Source organism: Tamandua tetradactyla, chromosome 12 (assembly GCF_023851605.1).
Source record: "Tamandua tetradactyla isolate mTamTet1 chromosome 12, mTamTet1.pri, whole genome shotgun sequence".
Lineage (NCBI taxonomy): Eukaryota > Metazoa > Chordata > Mammalia > Pilosa > Myrmecophagidae > Tamandua > Tamandua tetradactyla.
In genome coordinates this window covers 27,631,327-27,653,537 of record NC_135338.1, presented here as the reverse complement: position 1 = coordinate 27,653,537, position 22,211 = coordinate 27,631,327, and the positions used below count along the sequence as shown (strand labels likewise).

The window sequence follows — 22,211 nt, the reverse complement described above, 5'->3', positions numbered from 1 at the left end:
TAGGCTGTGGACTTTGGGTCCTCTACTGGATGCCCAATGAATGCAGGTGGCTGAAGGATGCAGTGACAGAGAAGTAAATTGGTGAACGTTGGTGTATACTTATGAATGAAGGTTGTGCTGCCATAAAAAGGAACAAAGTGGCGTGAGGCATGCAACGATGTGAATGACCATGTGGGACCTTTGGTGAGACAAAATAAGCAAGAAACATAAGAACAACAATGGTATGGTCACCTTTAGAAAATGCTTATGAGAAAGCAGGGGCCTAGACTGTAAGCTTCTAGAACAGACACATTAAGTCTGGAGTAGTGATTATTATTTCTTGATTTTCAGAGGCTTTTATATATATATAACCTGATATTTAGAGATAAGAATGAAGCCAAACAGGTTGGGGTTAAAGTAATTCAGAACATAGGGGTAAGGAGGATAGTTGTCTATATTTCAGAACCACACATACTCTTTGAGATCAATGGCAGAAAGGTTTATTTGATCTGGAACTGAAATTTTCTGTAGTGCATCATTTAATTCAACCTCTCCATATAGCTCATTTGAACTATTTGAAATACAGGGAGCACAGAATAAGAAAGAGGTCTTGTAATGCCTAGAAACAGCCTAGAGTATATTAAGCAAATAATCAAAAAGTATTGGCAAAGTCCTCTAAGGGAGGGGAGAAAGAATATGGAACTATTAAACTTTACTGTTAGGGAATTCCCTGATATTGTGTCAAACTTTAGGGACACCCAAATCAATAGTCCATGCCCTCGACCATGAGGCTTACTCTTGTGAAGCTTATGTAGATAGTAGAGAAGTTTAGACTACCTATAGGCATGCCTAAGAGTTACTTCTGGAGGACCTCTTTTGCTGCTCAGATGTGGCCTCAGTCTCTCTAAGTCCAACTATGCAAGTCAAATCATTGCCCTTCCCCCTATGTGGGACAACACATCCAGGGTGAAAGTCTCCCCGGAGACATGGGAGAGGACTCTCAGGGATGAATCCAGACCCGGCACCATGGGATCAACAATTCCATCCTGACCAAAAGGGGTAAAAGGAGGGTAATTAATAAAGTATCAGAGGCATAGAGAGTTCAAATACAGCCGAGAGGCTACTCTGGCGGTTGCTCTTATGCAAGCTTCAGTTAGACCTTGCTACCTATCACAACCTGCCAACCCCCAGCCAAGACTATTCCAGCCAATTCTAAAGAACATCTAGGGCAACATATAAGATCCACAAGGGTTCCATGCACTAGAGTAACTTTCCAGAAACCTACAACCTCCAGATGGATCTTCGGTCCAGATACGTCCTGAAGCCAAGCCCAGTCTCTCCAGAACATCAGATAGTTCCATCTCCCTACCCCATATTAGTGACAGACCCTTCCAATATAAAAAATTGAGAATTGCCACAGTCCAAATACCCCTAAAGAGAGGGATGGAAAGATCAAAGGTGAGGGTAGAGTTATACAGACAAGATAGGATTTAACAAATGAATATGAATGCTAAGTCATTAAATTGATATCTCTTTTAGTCTTCAGTATTACAGAGCAGCTAGAAGTAAAAACCTAAAATTGTGAAACTGTAATCCATGTCAAACTATGAAATATGTTCTAAAACTAATATGGCGCTGTGCTTTGAAATTTATAACTTTTTTGTATATATATTTTTTCACAGAAAAAGAAGGAAAGAAAGTCGATTGTAATGATTAAAAAAATTTAAGCCCACTAGCCTTCTATATTCTGGAGCAACTAGAAGGAAAAATATGCGAGGTTTGTATAGTAGCCCATGACAAACTCTGGGATTTGTCCTGTAACCAGTTGTTGAAGAGTGCTTCAAAAACTACTGCTTTTTTTATTTCTTTGCTTTGTATATATATTATATAATAAAAAACTTATAAAAAATAAGTATATTAGAGCCTTTTCCCTTTTCACGAGAATGGAGCCAAAAGTGAAAAAGGAAGCCCGTGGCCCTCCCAAATCTGAAGCCAAAGCAAAGGCTTTGAAAGACAAGAAGGTAGTACTGAAAGGTGTTCACAGCAACAAAAAAAGAGAAGATCCGCACCTCACCCACATTTGGCCAGCGCAAGACACTGTGTCTCAGAAGACAACCCATTATCCTCGGAAGAGTGCCCCCAGGAGAAACAAGCTTGACCGCTAGGCCATTACCAAGTTCTCCCTGACCACTGGATCAGCCATGAAGAAGACCGAAGACAACGACACTCTTGTGCTCACTGTGGATGTCAAGCCCAACAAGCTTCAAATACCATGAAGAAGCTATATAACACTGACATGGCCAAGGCCAACACTCTGATCAGGCCTGGTGGAGAGAAGAAGGCATATGTTCACCTGGCTCCTGACTTCGACGTTTTGGATGTTGCCAACAAAATTGGAATCATCTAAATTGAGTCTAGGTGGCAAATTCTCAATGTAAGTTTTCTGATTATAAAAAAAGAAAAAAAGTATATTGGAGACTCCCAACAGTAGACTTCAAGAGGCAGAAGAAAGAATAAAAGAATATGCAAAATAGAAGACAGGATAATTGAATTTGAACATTCAAAGGAACAAATGGTAATAAAAATGAGAAAAATGCAACTTGATCTCAGGGAACTGATAGACACCACACAGTATACAAATACAAGAATTACTGGTGTTCTAGAAGGAGACGAGTAAAAGGACAAGAAGGCTAGTTGAAGATATAAGGGGGGAAAACTTCTCAACCTTTATAAAAGACAAACATCCAAACCAAACAAATCCCAAATAGAATAAATCCAAATAGGCTTACTCCAGGACACATATTTATCAGAATGTCAAATCTTAAAGAGAAGCAAAAAGTCATCAAAGCAGCAAGAGAAGAGAGATTTATATTACATACAAGGGAAAACATAAAAGATTGACCTCAGACTACTCAACAGGCACATGGAGTTGAGAAGGCAGTGGTATGATATATTTTGAATAAGAAGACTTCCAGCCAAGAATTCTTTATCCTGCCAAGTTGTCCTGCAAAATTGAGGGAGAGATTAAAATCTTCACAGATAAACAACGGCTACGAGAATTTACCAATAAGATACCAGCCCTATAAGAAATATTAAAGTGAGCTCTGGTGACTGAAAAAAGACAGAAAGGGAGATCTGGAGGAGGGTACAGAAATGAAGAGTATTAGTAAGGGTAACTTAAAGGATAAAAAGCGCAAAAGAGAAAAGAATATATAGATCTGAGAAATAAAAACTACAGGCAGCTATAGTAATACTAGATAAAATAAGATTGCTGAAATAAAAAACTAGAAAATGTTTTGTAACATGGGTCATTACTATAGTAAAGTCAATATTTGTAGTAACTTTCTACTTGATATTTAGAGAATGTACACAGTTTTGATAGTCAAACAAGTGGTATTTAAGACGGTGTCTGATATTTAGAATTTAAGAAATTCTGATTTGTAGCTGTAAATTTTTTCCTTCTTTGCTTCAATTTTAAATTGGTTTATGAAACATATCGTACAAGCACAGTCTTTACAAAGATTATTTAGATATTTTATTTAAATACGGCTATCGATAATAATGAAGATACCCATTTTTGATGGTTAAGATTTTCATATGGAATGAATAAACAAATGAAGAAAATAAAAAAATTAAAAAAAAGATTTTCATGTTAACTGTAAAAATATTCATACTTTTAGATTTTCTTGAAATCAAAAACTTGAAAATGTCCAGTAACATAGGTCATAACTATGCAACATCGATATGTATAATAACTTTCTACGTGATATTTTGAGAATGTTCAGTTTTACAGCTAATAAAATGGTATTCAAGTTAATGTTTAATATTTAGAATTTAAGAGTTGATTTTTCCTTGTTTGCCTTAATTTTAAATTGGTTTATGAAACTTACTGTACAAAAAAGGCTTTAAAATGATTATTTGGGTACCTTTTTTAAATATGCCTATGGACAAGCTAAATAAGATACCCATTTCTGGTGGTTCTAAGTGTATTGTTTGTTTTCTTTTTTAACTTTTTATTGTATAGTATAACATATATACAAAGCAAAGAAGTATAAATGAAACTCAGTTAAAGAATAGGAAAGATTTGTGCTGAATTCCAGGGTGTAAGTGACCTGAGAGAGTCTTTACAACCAGGGGAGACCCTGGTTGAAAAAGTTGAAGAAATGAGATGCAGAGAACCAGAGACCAGCCAGCTAGTGCAAACAGCCTAGCACGTCCATTTCCAGATGGAGGCCTGGAGCCATCAGGAGTGCACGGACAGGGAGAGGGACAAGGAAGCACCAGCAAAGTCCTCAACCCGTGTATATACCTACACTGCAACCCGTCACCGCATGGTTGTGCTCCTCCCCACACCCCATATCCTGTTTCACACCCATTCTGCAAATACAAAGCTTTAGACTACTGAAGAAAATCAACATCCAAAGTCACCATATCAAGATATTTACACACTGCGAAGATAGCAGAAGACCACTAATCATATGAAGATGAGACAAATACAGCCCAGTCTAATGAAAAAAAAAACAAAGCAAAGAAGTAAAAAAGCAATAGTCTTCAAAGCACTCTTCATCAAGTAGTTTCAGGACAGATCCCAGAGTCTGTCAGGGGCTACCATATGATCCTCACAGATTTTTCCTTCTAACTGCTCCAGAATATAGGAGGCTAGAAGGCTTAAATATTTTTTAACATCACAATTGACTTTTTCCTTCTTTTTTTTTGTGAAAACATATATACAAAAAAGCAATACATTTCAAAGTACAGTACCAAAATTAGTAGTAGAACATATTTCAGAGTTTGACGTGGGTTATAATTCCATAATTTTAGGTTTTTACTTCTAGCTGCTCTAAGACACTGGAGACTAAGAGATAGATCAATTTAATGATTCAAATGAATTCATATTCATTTGTTAAATCCTATCTTCACCATATAACTCAACTCTACCACCACCTTTGATCTTTCCTTTGCTCTCTTTAGGGGTGTCTGGGCTATGGCCATTCTAAATTTTTCATATTGGACAGGTCTGTCACTAATATGGGGTAGGGAGATCGAACTATCTGATGTTCTGGAGAGGCTGGGCTCTCTAGGTTTCAGGACTTATCTGGTCCAGGAACCCATCTAGAAGTTGTAGGTTTCTGGAAAGTATTGTTCATTTTCTTAAATAAAAAATATTTAAATAAAAAAAAATAATTGCTACCTCCCAAATGAAACAGAATTTAAAAAGAAATTTTTTTTAAAAAAGACAAAGCACACATAGTACACAAAGACTGATTTTAGCCTGGTCCTTGCCTGTAAATCCCAGGCCAGCAGAATCTTAATGGGGTTTAGCTTGGTACCTTACGGCTGTGAGTTGCAACAGGGACTGATAGGTGGGTCATGGCAGGAGTGTGAATGAATAGAAATCCTGTACTCAAAGTATAAGCAAGTGCCAGGATGGCCCAAGCAATTCCAGAAGCTGCTGACAGGCTGGGAGAGAAGAGACACTTTGGGGCCAGGTCCCACCTTTGTACCCTCTTCCGCCCAATTTCACCCATCCTAGTTTCGTGTGATTTGTATTAAATCAGAAAAGGAAAGCAACAGAGGTGGGCAAGAAAACTCACTTTCTCTGTTTTTCCAGCCTGGTGTTGTACAGTAGCTCTTAGTCTTAGCTGAATATAAGAACCACCTGGGAAGCTTTTTTTAAAAATACTGGTGTCAGTGTCTTACTCCATATCAAATAAATCAGAATATCTCGGGGTGGGACCCAGACTGTAGCTGTATAACAAAACAGTCTATTTCTATGGAAGGAAAAATGAAATGAGACACTAAAGAAGCTGTTAGCATTGTGTTCTTTGTGTTGGTATTTATTTTTACCCACCACCCTATTCTGTGCCTCTCTGTGCAGCCAAGATTATAAAGGGCATAGGGCCAGGGCTCGCAAACATAAGCATGCAGCAGAATCACTCAGGGGGCTTGTTAAAACATATTGCTGGGTTGAATGTAAAGTTTTGGCAATGGATGGTGGTGATGGTAGCACAACATTGTGAACATAATTAACAGTGCTATTTGAATGTGGCTAAAAGGGGAATTTTTAGGTTGTATACATGTTATTAGAATAAAAATGTTTTAAAAACACAAAGGGTTGTGCAGCACAGTGAAATCCATTGTAAATAATGGACTACAAGTTCATAGTATAATTCTAATACAATGCACATAAATCAATGAGCACAGTTGCAGGCATATCCAGAAGTTCAAAACATGACAAAGCCCTCCCCTTTCCCTGGACACAAACAGACCAGCAGAGGTTGGCAGACCCCTGTCACCCACTACCCACCAGGCTCACCTGCTGTGATGGAACGACTTCAACTTTGGCTGCAGCAACACAAACAGCACCACAAGGAGGAGAATGAGAGCAACAGAGCTGGCAGTGGAAGCCACTATGGACAGCGTGGGAACCCCAAGTGACGTGTGGGTATCTTTATCTATGGAAACAAGGCATCATCAGAAACATTTTGCATCCAGAAACATAAAACATAAGCCCCACAGCAGGACTTGTCAAACACCCCCTATGGACTGAGCTATCTCAGGAGTGACAGTGTAGAGTGGCCTATGCATACATGGTGCTCCTGGAAAGGGAGCACTTCCCTATCCCATTTCCTGAATATCAAACTCCCTTCACTTCTGGCCTTTGGGGTCTGACACTTAAGTCACTGAACTCTAGTCCATAACAGCAGGTTAGTAAATACCAACCATTTTAACTGGGATATCCTTCTACCACCTTAAGCACCACCTATACCTGCCCCCCTGTCAATGTGACAGAAAAATCTATAAGAACTGGACAGTAAATAATCCCCTGTCCTAAGGTACTGCAGCTTTAGTTGAATACCTAATGCTGGTCTCTACTCAGAACTTTCTCTAGGGTGCCCTGGGTTAAACATGTTCTGGTCTTGAGGCCTGAGCGTGAAGGACAGAGATGACTGCCTGACACACACTGCCCTGCACGCAGTTGGATTTTTCTGTCACGTAAGACAAGAGAAGGCAGGAAGGTTTGAGGTCTTCTAGACCAGCTGTACTATTGTTACATAATAAAACAGTTCATCTCCACTAAAGGAAAAATAAAATCAAAGAGACACTAGAGAAGAGACACTAGAGAAGGTGTTAGCATTGGGCTAGCAGAACATGGTCAAAGGTCACCAGCACTTGGCTAGGCAAACAAGAGATTCTGAGCATCAAAAGCACTTCAGATAGCTGGGCAAATGTCTCAGTAAAGCTGCCGAGCCCCTTCAGTAGCTTGGCTCAGTAGCTTGGGCATATACTAGCAACCTCAAATGTCTTTCACAAAAACATGGCAATCCAAAGGAAGGAGAGGCTACAGGGTATCAAAAGCTATATTGCATCACAGTAAAGGGTGCTCTGGAAGAAGTGTGCACTATTTCCCATGGGTTAAAAGAAAGCAGAACCCCAGCAACATTCCTTTCCAATCTGCAAGACTGACCTTCATTGAGATGGCAGCTAATCTCCATGGCCGGCTTCCACTCGCCATTCTTACACGTCAGATATTTGTAATCACCCTTCAACATGTAGCCTTCAGCACACAGGTATTCAATGACACTACCCGCTGTCAGGGGGTCCCTGCAGGGTCGGGGGTGACAGATGTAACCACCATTCTCTGGCTCTGGGGGCCGAGGGCACACTGCAAAGGCAAAGAGAGATCAATGGTACATTAGTGAAGTTTTATGTTGAGAGTCTCCTCTCAGTGATGAAGAGCAAGACAACTTTGAAGTCTCCAGATCTCTGAAGGTCTCAAGAGGAAACACATGATGTGCAAAGAGTCATTCCCATGGAAAAACTGTTGGCCAAACCCTGGAGATTCAGGATGCCACTGACTAAGAGGGAAGTACACTGGCAACAGGGGAAATTCAGCTGCTTACAACATTTCCCCTCTCCCTCCTCATTATGCCTTAAAAGAATTGCATCCATAATGGAACAGAAGGTACCGACAGCCACAATAGAACTGAAGGTACTGACAGTCTTAAACCTACAGAGATTTAGACATTATTTTTTTTTATTGTAATATGTAACTTATATATAAAGCAAAGAAAGAAAAAACAACAATTTTCAAAGCACACTTCAACAAGTAGTTACAGAATAGACTGTAGAGTTTGTCATGGACTACTATTTCACCATCTCAGATTTTTCCTTCTAGCTGCTCCTAAACACTAGAAGCTAGAAGGAATATTAATATAGTGATTCAGCAGTCATACTCGTTTGCCAAATCCTATTCTCTCTGTTATACCTCCTCCTTCTCCTTTGAGCCTTCTCCCAATCTATAGGGATCTTTGGGCAATGTCTGTTCTGACATTTTCATGCTGAGAAAGGGTGTTGAACTAAAGGACAGGGGGATATAATTAGCTGATAATCTTGGAGAGGCTGATCCTTCTGGGTTCCAGGATTTATTTGACCAAGGAATCCTCCATGAATTACAGGTTCCAGGAAAGCTAACTTAGTGCATGAAACCTTTATAGAATTTCAGTTCAAGCCCTAGGTGTTCTCAAGTGTCAACAGGAGTGATGTTAGATGGGGTTTAGCAAACCATGGCAATCAGAACTACCTAACTGAAGTTTACATAAAAGTACCCTACAGAATAGCCTCTTGACTCCATTTGATCTCACTTGGCCTCTGATGCCTTAGTTGATTACACTTCTTTCCCCACCCTTGGTCCTAAAGGCAGTGTCGATCCCACAGGGCCAGGACCAGGCTCATTCCTGGGAGCCATGCCCCATATCACCAGGAAGACCTTCACCCCTGAATGTCATGTCCCATGCAGCAGGGAGACAAAACATGGTTTTAATAAAGCCACACAATGAACACACAATGAACACACAAACATACAATGAACCAAAGTAAATGGTGATAAAATACTATTAACCTATAATGGGGAAATGTTAGCATTGTTTCCAACATAACGCCAGAAAGGGATTCTATAAAAGTATAATAAAAATGTGCATTCTTGGCTTCAAAGGGGATTTCTGATCTATCTATTCCTGGGACGCTTCCTACACTTTCTGCATTTTTCATCCACTGACTAGTCACTGGCACTGCTTGTCTCAATCGCACATTTTTCACTCAGGCAGAACTGTACACCTTTTTTTTTTTTTTTTTTTCATGGGCAGGCACAGGAATCGAACCTGGGTCTCCAGCACAGCAGGCAAGAACTATACCTGCTGAGCCACCTTGGCCCGCCCAGAACTGTACACTTTTAAAAGCACACCATCAAACCTCATTTTTGTCCTGACAACTCTATGAGGTAGTTATCACTACTCTCTTTTGAAGATAATGACACTGAGGTCCACAAAAGTTAACGACCTTTAGCCAAGATTAAGGCAAGGTAAATGGCTGATCTGGGATGAGAGTCAAGTTTCTGATTCTAAAACTTATGCTTCCACTAATGCTGCTGTCCCACCATAGGTTTTTGGTTTTTTTTTGTCCTATTAAATTTTTTATTTTTTTATTTTTTTTATTTTTTTATTAACGGAAAGAAAGAAAAAAAAAGAAATTAACACAACATTTAGAAATCATACCGTTCTACATATGCACTCAGTAATTCTTAACATCATCACATAGATGCATGATCATCGTTTCTTAGTATATTTGCATCGGTTTAGAGGAACTAGCAACACAACAGAAAAAGATACAAAATGTTAATATAGAGAAAAGAAATAAAAGTAGTAATAATAGTAAAAAAAAACCCTATAGCTCAGATGCAGCTTCATTCAGTGTTTTAACATGATTACTTTACAATTAGGTATTATTGTGCTGTCCATTTTTGAGTTTTTGTATCTAGTCCTGTTGCACAATCTGTATCCCTTCCGCTCCAATTATCCATTATCTTACCCTGTTTCTAACTCCTGCTGGACTCTGTTACCAATGACATATTTCAAGTTTATTCTCGAATGTCCGTTCACATCAGTGGGACCATACAGTATTTGTCCTTTAGTTTTTGGCTGGACTCACTCAGCATAATATTCTCTAGGTCCATCCATGCTTCATAAGTTTATCTTGTGTTAAAGCTGCATAATATTCCATCGTATGTATATACCACAGTTTATTTAGCCATTCTTCTGTTGATGGACATTTTGGCTGTTTCCATCTCTTTGCAATTGTAAATAACGCTGCTATAAACATTGGTGTGCAAATGTCCGTTTGTGTCTTTGCCCTTAAATCCTTTGAGTAGATACCTAGCAATGGTATTGCTGGGTAGTATGGCAATTCTATATTCAGCTTTTTGAGGAACCGCCAAACTGCCTTCCACAGTGGTTGCACCCTTTGACCACCATAGGTTTTTAAGGGGTGGGGGAGGGGGTTTCGAGATTACCTCCTCTTCAACCACAACCATTAGGGAGAAGGGGGTGGGGGAAGACATACCTGATGAGGGAACCCTAGCCTAGATAACTGGCAGTATTGATAAGTCAGAGGCACTGGAAAGTTTGAACAACCCTGGAGAGGAGAAGGGTGACTATTATAGCCTGCCCTTCCAACCATGGACAGATAATGTGGAATGAAAGTCCCCAAGAACTGAATTGAGGGTGTACTCTACCAAAATTGAGGGGCATAGTGGTGACACTAGGGATCACTGTTTGAAAGGCTGGCCAGGCACCATCAAGTTCAACTTTCCAAAAGCTTTGCTAATACAACAAAGACCAAAAGTTTTCCAAAGGAAACTCAATTCTGTTGATAAATACCTCCTTAAGGCCCTGCCCCAATATCAGTATCACAAGGTCATCTGTATGAGAATAAGAACTGATTGGCATTTTCTTTTTTCACTTCCTCTAATCACAGTGTCCATCACTGTCCAAGATAACGTAGGTACATATGGTGCTCTCTCATTCACAAGGCCCAGTGCTCAGTCAAAGGAGTGTGACCATTAACATATAGCTTTTTTCACAAATACCAATGCCGTTCAATCTGCAAAAAGCTAATAAGCAAGCTGCCAGGCAGGCTGGGGGCTGGGGGCAGGGAGAAAATATCAAGCCAGAAATGAGATGATAGTCCCTAGCCATGAGCTTATAGTTGAGATGGGGAGAAAACAGTCTACGAAAAGTCTTTTAAACAAAACGAAGCTAGAGTAGGTGCCACAGGGATCCAAGAAGTCTGCGCAGCTTCTCTGAGACCAGCAGAAGGGTCCAAATATACCTCCAGCCTCCTCTGAGGACCTACCTTCTTTAGACCCTTCCCACACCACCCACCTGGCCTAATATCTTGAACAGGAGACAGATACAAACACTCCTCCTGGTACCTCCTTAAACTCTGGCCAAATAGTCCAGAGCCAGTTGGCTGGATTTCCAAATAAATCTCACCAAACTGCTTCACCCATTATACTTTCCTTCTTTTGTTCAGAGCAACAAGCCTGTCAGAGATCTCCTTGATTTATTGCCAGGTTCCTCTTGGACTGTGTCTAACTGGCTATTTTCCTCCACACAATTAATGATGAGCACCCAGGACAGCTCCTAAAAGTAAGCAGGACTCACACACAGGTCCCACAGGCTGGGAAAGATAATCCCAGGTAAACAATGCTGTTTCTAAAGCCATTCCTTACTTTGTTGGGAAGATTTCTTTCCTGGTTTTGTTGCCCATAAAACTCACATCTCCACAGAATCTCTGAGCAGGACCTTTGGGGGTCATCTAGCATTCATTTTATAGGTGAACAAAGTGAGGTCTAGAGCGAAGTGACTTGCAATTCAAATTAATTTCAATTCAACTAATATTTATGAATTACCGTATGGGGATCACTGCACTAAGCTCTGAAAAAGAATAAAAAGATAAGTGCTTCAGTTACTCATCAGAATGCCTGGTGCACAGTAGGTATTTAGCGAATGTCCATTTACAACCAGCTGGTGAAGATGCAGAAAGAGGAGAAGCAAATGATCCGGTTGATACTTCCACCTCAGAGTCACCTCAGTTTAAAAGTCTGAGCAGAAAGTCCCCTTGGGGAAATGGTGAGAAAGGGGGAAAATTCAACTTCCCCATTGGAGAATCCCTGATATTCTCACAAGCAGTGGGAACAACCAAATCAATAGGCCGAGCCCTCAATCTTGGGATGTGTTCATGTGAAACTTACCCCACAAAGGATAGACTAAGTCCACTTAAAATTAGGCCTAAGAGTCACCCCCAGAGAACCTCTTTTGTTGCTCAGATGTGGCCTGCCTCTCTCTCAGCCAACACAACAGGCAAACTCACTGTCCTCCCTCTCTCTCTACATGGGACATGACTCCCAGGGGTGTAAACCTCCCTGGCAATGTGGGACAGAAATCCTAGAATGAGCTGGGATTCAGCATCAAGGGACTGAGAAAACCTTCTTGACCAAAATGGGTAAGGGAGAAATGAGACAAAATAAAGTGTCAGTGGCTGAGAGATTTCAAACAGAGTCAAGAGGTTATCCTGGAGGTTAGTCTTACACATTTTATAGATACCCCCTTTTTAGTTTAAGGTGTATTAGAAAGGCTAGAGGGAAGTGCCTGAAACTGTAGAGCTGTGTTCCAGTAGCCATGTATCCTGAAGATGAATGCATAATGATATAGCTTTAGCAATGTGACTATGGGATTGTGAAAACCTTGTGTCTAATGCTCCTTTTATCTACGATATTGACAGATGAGTAAAAAAAATGGATTAGAAATAAATAAATAATGGGGAACAAATGGTAAAATAAATTGAGTAGACTGAAATGCTAGTGAACAATGAAAAGGACTGGTAAGGGGTATAGAAAAAAAAAATAGGGGGAACAAAGGTTAAAAATCTATTGAGTAGATGGAAATACTAGTGGTCAATGAGAGGGAGGGGTAAGGAACATGGAATATGTGAGTTTTTTCTTTTTTTCTTAGTTTCTTTTTCTGGAGTGATGCAAATGTTCTAAAAAAACGATTACTGTGATGAATATACTACTATGTGATGATATTGTGAGCCACTGATTGTACATCATACACAGGAACGTCTATGTCAAGAATGTTCATGTTTGTATGTTGTTTTGGTTTGATAATACATGATAAATTAAAAAAAAAAAACTCTGAGTAGAAATCAAACAAGAACACCCAATGAGCCCTTTTAGATGTGTTTTTGCTTTTGTTGTCGTGGGGACCAATCTTTCAGGTAGAAGGGGAAAATTAAGACAAAACAAATTTTTATAAGATTACATAAGAACGAATCAAAACAAGCTCCAAGAAAGGTTCCAGGGTCTGAGTATTTGTTTGAACAAACTGAAAAAGTGCTTGAGAACTTTTAAAACAAGGTGTGTGGGAGTGGGGAGTATGAAGATCAGCAGGACCTCTCCAGGAGTCTAAAAGAGATCAGAGCTGGTGTTCTAGTTTGCCAGCTACCAGAATGCAGTATACCAGAAATGGAGTGGGTTTTAAAAACGGGAATTTAATAAGTTGCTAGTTTACAGTTCTAAGGCTGAGAAAATGTCCCAATTAAAGAAAGTCTACAGAAATGTCCAATCTAAGGCATCCAGGGAAAGATACCTTTATTCAAGAAGGCTGACTGAGTTCAAGGTTTCTCTCTCAAATGGAAAGGTACACAGCAAACATGGTCAGGGTTTCTCTCTCAGCTGGAAGGGCACATGGCAAACATGGTGTCATCTGCTAGCTTCCTCTCCAGCTCCCTGGGAAGCATTTTCCTTCTTCATCTTCACAAGTTGCTGGCCAGTGGACTCTCTGCTTTGTGGTTCTGTAGCATTCTGTCATCCTTCTCTGCTCTCTCTGAATCTCCTATGTTCTCCAAAATGCTTTCTCTTTTATAGGATTCCAGTAAAGTAATCAAGACCCACCCAGACACATCTCTACCTGATCCAATCTATGTATTTTTTTTTTCTCTTGGGCAGGTACCGGGAATCGAACACAGGTCTCTGGCATGGCAGGCAAGATCTCTGCCTACTGAGCCACTGTGGCCCGCCTTCTACCTAATTCAGTTTAACACCCACTGTTGAGTGAGTCACATCTCCATGGAGATAATCTAATCAAGTTTCCAACATACAGTGCTAAACAGGGTTTAAGAGAAATGGTTGCTCCCACAAGACTGGATTAGGATTAAAATATGGCTTTCCTAGGGTACATATATCTTTTCAAAGCAGCACAGTCAGGGCAGCAGACATTTAAATATCTAGTGTATTTCAGAAAGAGTCTCAACAAAAGAGGTTTCTGACCAATAAACAGTTACCAAGAAAACACTATACTCCAGAAATACAGTGATTGAGGGCTTAAGAATCTCATGTCAGTGTTCACATACAGGTTTGAATAACATAGCTTTTTTAGAGTAAAATCGATGTGGTAACACCTGTGATACAGCTGGACACAGAGGAGTAAGTACTTAACAAAGGTGTTGTAAGAAAGGATGGCTGGAGAGCAAATTTTCAGATCAATCATGGGAAATCAGAGGGAGAAAAAAGAAGTTCCTCCAAACCCAATACACCAAGCTGAGGCACTATTGTAAAGTTCCCTATTTGGCTTTAAATCCATCAAATAGAGTTGGCCCTCTCTACACAAAACTCTATAAGGGAGGGACAAAGAGTAAGTGTGACAGGACCATAGCTTCAAAAAGATTATAATCTAGAGAGGGCACAGACATGTCAACAGCCAATTCTTAAGTAAATCAAATAAATAAGTGTTCACTATAACATAAACTGCTCAAATTAGATTGGGGTCTTCTACTGGGCAAAGACAATCAAATTTATCTGAGCACTGTTGCAGCCAGAGAAGGATGAGAGCTCCAAGCAGAGGACAGAGGAAAAAATGAGGAGGGGAAGAAGGAATGGATGGAAATCTAGTAAGTTTCTAGATTTTTACACATCTAGTAAAGAACAATGTCCAAGAGAAATGTAATACAGGCCACATGAAGAATTTTAAATTCTAGAAGTCTCATTAAAAAAAGTAAAAGAAAACAGGTGAAATTAATTTTGATAATATATTTCATTTAACCCAGCATACCCAAAATACATTATTGATTACATTTCAACATGTAATCACTATAAAAATCATTGAAATATTTTATATTCTTTTTTTTTTCATATAGACCTTCACACTTACAGCACATCTCAAGTCAGATGAACCATTTCAAGTTCTCAATAACTACATGAGTTCATTGACTACTGTATTGGACAGTACAGATTCTCAGATAAAAAGGAGTCCCTGGCTAAGTGTCAGAGACTTGGGATCTGAAAACAAAGGAAAGGATTTAGAACCACAACATGGGTCATGAAATAGGTGGTTAAACAGCAGATGTGGAAAGAAGATAAGTCTTTAGCACTGAGGTCCCTCTTAAGATTGTTATGAAAAGTTCTATATGTTTACTCTTAAAACTCTTTCTTGAAATGCAAAGTTGTCCAATTTCTACTTCTGATCCCTCAATGATTTTTTAGGAACCAGAAGAAAAATACAGGTGAATACAAAGAAAAAAAGGTGCTTAACTTTACACATACACACACACACACCCTCTTTGGATGGAAGACAAAGAAAATAATTACTGCAAACATAGTTTATACATGTGGCAGGTTCCATTTTGTGGCTCACTGCCACTGAGCTAAGTCTGGAGCTTTTGGAACATCTAGCTATTCTGTGTGTAAAAGGAAAAGTCACATACAGTGTGAACAGGTCAGGTTCAAAGGGAAGCTCAAGGAGCTCCCCAAGAAAGGCAGAATTAGGGCATTCCAGACAAATGCAAAGAGGGGAAAAAATGTCACATTTGACTATGGGTCAAAGGAATCTCAATAGTAACAGCTCATGTTTACTGACCACCTACTATATGCCAGGCACTATTCTAAGAACCTTATAGAAGTTTCACAAAAATTCTTTAAGAAACATACTATTACAACATTATACAGATGAGCAAACTGAGTTAGGTTAAGAAACTTGCTAACAAGCACCCGGCAGGCCAGTGGCAGTGTCAGAATTTGAATCCAGGCAGGCTGGCTTCCCACTCCATGGGCAGTAACAGATGATCTCCAATCCACTCTTCTCCTCCCACAGCCATATTCTGGAAAGAAAGAGTTCAGGGTAACAGCAATATGTGTGCTGCCTGTGGACCCTGGTTTCAGGGTTGAAACATGAAAGCACTGAACCAGATGACCTCTGAGGTCTCTTCTGACATTCGCAAATTTGTCTAAAGCTGAGTTGAGTGGATGGCCTTACCATCTATTCAAGTTTATTTCGTAAAGTCCTTGCGTTCAAGGTGTGAGGAACCTGAGAACTATCCTGTCTGCAGAAGCTCTCCCTGATAGCAGGTTGTGGCAGGAGCAGGGGACCTCAGGCAGGAGTTCAGTTACTCAAGAGCTACCCATGGGCTACTTCTGCCTGTGGCTCTCCCAGACATTTGACCTTCCTGACCCCCAACTCAAACAGTCAAAGGTCTGCATGAGGCTGTAGCAAGAAGAGAAAAGATTCCTCATGCCATTTAAAACATTCCTCTCCTTATGAGACAAACCTTCTCAGCAGTCAGACAGGAAACCCATTGTCCAGCCAGGATCCCTTTTCTCATGAGAACTTCCCATATACTGGGGGAGGGCCAGCTTGTGGTAGTTTGAGCCTTTCCCAGGACGAGGAAGTAGAGCTGGGTAGGAGAACAGAGTGAGAAACTACCCATGGTTTAGGCTGTTCCCTACAGTTCCTCTTGGATTTCCACTGCAATTCTCCTAAGAGATGTACAGGTCCAAGCCCTGCTCAGTGACATCAACTACTCATAGGTAGGTCTGGCCTCAAAACCTACTCATCGTTTCAGACCTGGCCCCTTACTCCCTACACCTCACAGGAGAGGGAAAATGCCAGGATTAGCCTCAGAGGTAATGAGAGGGACAGCATTTTATTTAACCTACCTGCTCCAAATATGAAAACTCTTCTTACAAGGAGGGAGCCACTGAAGTCTTTCATCATTTGGAAAGAAAAAGAGCTATTTGTCTCTTCCTGGAAACCCTGACCTGTAAGCATATGTAGTCAGCTGAACCCCACTCATCTTTCAAAACTAGGTTCCAAGGTCACCTGCTCCAAGAATCCCTGGCATTGCTGGAAAGAAGTAAGCAGGACAGGATAGAACTTATCAGCATGGGTCTAGAATTAAGACAGCCCAGTTGGTGTACTGCTCGAATAGTTCCCATTGTGTCACCTTGGGTGGATCCTACTATTCCTCTATTTCCTCATTTGTAAGATGGAGACACTAAAAATACCTACCTGAAAAAGTTGCTGAGTAGATAAATCATGGTTAGGCAAATAAAGTGCCTGGTACTAGGACTGGCATGCACTAAGTACTCAGTAAACAGTAGCCTTATTATTCCTCCTTTGTGTTCTTGTAACATTTTCTTTACTCCTGTGTATTAAATATCACTGCAATTACTTTTTCACAGCTCAGTCCTTCCTCCTGCTAATCTGTCCCTTCTCCAACCCAAGTGCATGGCAAGAACTTGGTTCTGTTCATTCTTATAACACCACTGCCTGGCAGAAGACTAACAGATAGTAGTTGTTTAGTTAAAACTGAGTTGACTTGCAAAAGTCTGTTCACATTTCAAGGTACTGCCTTGTTTTTAGCTGCAATGGGCCACAATGGTTTCCAATTTGAGCTGATCCTTCTGTGTACTATCTAACCATCCTCCCACCTAAGAGGACCAGGATCAGGTAGCATCAGAGCATGGTATTCCATGTCACACAGACAAATGCTGCATTTGACTCAGGGGCCCACTCTGCAACACTGTCAACTGCCTTAACTCTCCTGAGCCTTACTCTGTAACAGCCAATATCCAATTTCACAGGGTTTTTGAGAGGGCAAATAAAGCTGTGTACCTGAAAAGTGTCTTATATCATACCTGGTACATATTCACTGATACATTTTTTTCATTTATTCCCATGTAGCAAACTAAACTCCTGACTCAAGTTTTTCAAGTGGGACAGGACAAAGGCTTTGGTAAAGAAAAGAGAAAGAACTGTTTCAGGTATATTTGGATATTTGAACAGGGAGCAGAGAACAGAGCAGAATGAACACTTTGGGGGAATCTTTGCTCTCCGCTTTTTCCAGCTCAGTATTAAGCCAGCCCCTTTCCCATTCTTCTAAGTAGAACATCCTGGGCTGCACTTGGCCCCCATATGGCCTGCCACCCTTTCACCTCCTCACTCTTCTCACAGAACAGGGACCTGGGGAAACAGACTACCAGCTGGAACAGGGTCTCCCCCTACCCACTCTCTCTCCTGCTATTATAATTGCTTAGAGAAGGGGGTGGGCAGGAGGATGAGACTCACTCATCCTGTGGCTTCAGGCCCGAGTAACTTAGTGCCCAAAGCTCCCATCCCTACCCCAGCATACAGTGACCTATAGAGTAGAGCTCACAGTCCCCCACCTCTTTCCTCTACTCCTAGGGTGGTAGGATAAAAGCTGAAATAGAGAGCCAGGCTATTCCATTTACATTGAAGGTGAATACTATATTCCCCTTGAAAGTGGTAGTTAAGGGACTAAAAGAGTTGAGAGAAAGCAGAGAATGTTTATTTTTCCCTCATCAGCAACTGCTACTTCTTGGCCTCATCTCTTTCATCCCATCATCTGTAAGAAAATTAAGTTTAGCTTTCACACAAGATGGCGCAACTCCTCAGGCTGCAGACAGGGAAGGAAAGCACCGCTGATGTGAGCCTGGAATTGGTGCCAAACAGGTAGAAACAAGTTTAAATAAATAACGACCAGTCATTGAAATGTAAAATGTGATCAAAAGCAGGAACCCTCCACAGGAAATTTCAATTAGACTATCCAGATAGGCTGTAACTTCAGGAGCATCCAATCAGCAGAGCAACAGGGGAGGGACCTACTGGCTAAGCTTTGGATAAAAATACCTGTGGCATTCTATTGCTTGGCCCACCGACCATTTTTTGGGTAGGCGCTCATTCTTGCAAGATCGTGAGTAAATTCTTTTCTTCTTCACAATTGGGTAAGCACTTACTCTTTCAAGTACAGTGTTCTTTCTAACATCATCTAACTAAGCTATACAGTATATTCTCTCTCCTCCCTCAGAATTCACTACTTCTGGGAGGATGCAGACTGTTTTTTTCAGGTAGGCCCCAATAAGCTACTTAAGGCACAGTTCAACCTCAAGAATAATTAACGACTGGATGATAATTAACTCAGGACATTAGGCTAATTAGGTTTAGAACAAGGCTGGACTCTTGGGTACAAAAGTCAGCCTTGTAGTTCTATTTGCAATTCTGTCATCTAATGGTAACGAATGCCAAGCCCAGTGTCAGGCATAGACAGTAGGCCATCAAGAAATACGTGGTAAATTTAAAGAACTGTGTTTACGCAACATGGTAGAAGTGAGAGAGAGAATGAGACACTATTTCATGTACTCTAAAGTTTTTATACTATTTGATTCCCACATCCTATGAGGAAGGTAGTATAATACCTAATTTGTTCAGATAAAGAAACCCATGTTCTGAAAAATTTAGTAACTGGCCTAAAGTACACAGCTATTAAGTATTAAAGCCTGTATTCAAACTTTGGCTTGCCCTTCTCCCTGTATAGGAAAGCTCCTTGATTACAGATGCCACTGAAAAATTTACTCCAAGACTTACAAAGAAAGTATAGAATGGGGGTGGGGAGAGTATATCTGGACAAAAGTTGCTGTAATTCTTGTTTGGAAAAGAATGTGGACTGGTGAGTTTACTTATGCCCAGAGGACTCAGACTCAGCTCATATCTCAAGTGGGGCCACATTTTTCCAGAGAAGTGAGGGCAAAAAGCAAGACAGTTAACTTCACTGATCTCTGAGGACTAAAAACAATGGAGCTATTTAAGGACCATAGATACCAAAGCTGCAAGTAGGAGAAGGTATGGAGGGTGGGATGGGGTGGATGGTTTCCAGCTGAGAACACACATCTTTCAAGAGAGCTATGAGAAAGGAAAGTTGTCACTACATGAAGAATGGGGGGTGTGTCCTAGAATTAGGTAGAGGGCTATCTATCAGCCAGGTGCACAAATTGTGCACAGGGTCACTGCAGCAGTTCTGCCAAAGCCCCAAATAAACAGCCTCACACATTGAGCCAGGCAGTGTTTTGCCTCTTCAAGGTACTCAACAGGCCACTGCTACCCAGTGAGGCTTAGACAACTGCAATGAATGTAAGAAAACACAAATTTTAACTATAGATAGTGGCATTAATCAGTTGAGGTGATGGCCTAAACCCAGCAAAACAGTTCTTCGAGAAAAACTCACCAGTAGTTGAAGGGTAAAGGTCTGAACAAAGTCTTTTCTGAAAAAAGATACATGATTGTGTCCCCTTGTAATAGTTAAAGTCTAACTAGACCAGACCACGAGTCTAAGGCATGCCATAAATCCATTCAAATTTGGTCATAAAAGAAGTTCTGTACCTTCTATGGAGGTTCATGCTGTGCCTGGCCCTATCATGAGACTGGGATGAGGGAAAATAAAAGCAACCAGAAAAGAATTCTGGGTGGAGAATGAAGCTGCCAGCGTCATGGGCTTTTATCACAATTGCACCAACATACATAAGGCATGCTATAATAAGTGTACACAGGTAGATGAAGTCAGATGTCACAACATCCACTAATATTCTTCCTTCATGGTCGTGTGTGGTTTGAGGTTCGATTCTTTAAATACTGAACCACATGATAAACTACCCTCTCTCAAACCACCACCAGAGGAAAAGCAGCTTGGTTTCCTTTGTACTTCCTAGAAGGCGAACTTATCACCCTATGCTATCGCCAGCTGATCAGGGACATTGAGAAGTCAAATCCACCCAGGGGTTCAGAGTATAGAGTACTCATAGCAATCCCTATTCTCCTCCGCAGTCTGGAGGGGAGACAGATGAGAACCGCTCATCTCCTATGAATCTCTCCCATATTTTTCTCTTTAGAACCCATACTAAAGCCTCTTTAAGGATCTTTAAAAATGACAAGAATCCATTCAAACTGGGTGTCTACCTTTTGATTTTTTTTTTTTCCCCACATGGGCAGTCACCGGGAAACGAACCCAGGTTTCCAGTATGGCAGGTCAGAACCCTGACTGCTGAGCCACAGTGGCCCTAGCCTTTGATTTTAGTCTGTGTATTTAGGCTAAATATTATTAAGACTCCAGCATTTTATCAGGATTCCTTGATCATTAAATAAGAGTGACCTCAAAATACAGAACAGTGAGGCTTGGGCCTGGACCAAACATTGGTGGGGTAGTCAGAATCAGGTTAGTATTTGAACCATGTCAGGCCACCTCCTTTGGCCTTTGGACCCTCAATCATGGATCCACTTTTAACTGACCAGCCTGAGATTCCTGGTGAAAAGTTGCCTAGTATGGCCTCACCCACTCCGCATGACAGCAAATAACTATGTTTAAATGCCATGCTAGTAAAGAGGAAATAGTCATTAATCTCTTGTCTTTCAGGTGGGTTTAAAAACTTTCACCCAGATCAGAGTAAAGAAACATTTACAAGTTTGGATGCTTATTCTCTCTGGGTTTCAGTTTTTAAAACAGAAATTCATTCCCTAATTTAACAAATATCTACCAAGCACCTATTTAATGCCAGAATGGAACTAGAAATTCAAAAGTGAATAACACATGGGTCTATCCTCCATGAGACTTCAGCATCTTTGGGGATATAAATAAGGAGTTCCACCCAAATTATGACAACAGGAATGTCTATTCTGTTTACCTCCCAAAATTCATGTATGCATTACATTTGTCCATCATTCTTTCAACAACTTTTTACTAAGCATGAAAGCACTGTGGCAGGAGAGGAGGATAGGAGATGAAAAAGAAACATGGGTCCTACTCTCTAGAAGCTTACTGTCTATTAAGTGACCTTAAAGTACACGTTAGAAATCAATATGCGTTTCAGGAGGTTCTGAAAAGGGTTTAAGCCAAAGGAGAAGAGATCAGTATAGATGGAATAAATGACCATAGAGCTCAAACCTAAGGGAGAAGTAGGATTGTGACTGTAAGATTGTGGTTCGAATAAAGGAGAACGGGAAGAACGTTATAGGGAAAGGGAAGGCCCAAGCAAAGGCAGAGAAGCAAGAAGAAGTGGCGTGTGTATGGGAAGAAGCACACGTTTCCAGGTTTTAGCAGGAAATAACTGGACATTCAGAAAATCAGGCTGGCACCAGAACAAGGAAGGCCCTGAATGAAGTTTAAGGAATGAGAAATCTTAGGTTCTTTCATAAAATGAGATTTTAAGGGCCATTTCAGTCCTAAAATATAAAACCATGTTATTTACAAAAAAATGAAAGCCTGCTTGGGGT

The 22,211-nt window shown here is 40.6% G+C and overlaps 1 protein-coding gene and 1 pseudogene across 5 annotated transcripts in view; one reads left to right on the top strand and one right to left on the bottom strand.

The window, feature by feature from the left end:
- Nucleotides 1-22,211, bottom strand: part of SUSD6 (sushi domain containing 6) — a 145,107-nt gene that overhangs the window by 15,032 nt on the left and 107,864 nt on the right. For all 5 annotated transcript variants that reach the window (XM_077122846.1, XM_077122843.1, XM_077122844.1 and 2 more), the window contains exons 3-4: nt 7,448-7,645; nt 6,296-6,434 (exon numbers count right to left, since the gene is read on the bottom strand). In XM_077122846.1, the coding sequence (XP_076978961.1) occupies nt 6,296-6,434; nt 7,448-7,645 (337 nt within the window). The remainder of the gene's footprint in view (nt 1-6,295; nt 6,435-7,447; nt 7,646-22,211) is intronic.
- On the top strand, nt 1,917-2,386 carry LOC143651925 (large ribosomal subunit protein uL23 pseudogene; annotated as a pseudogene).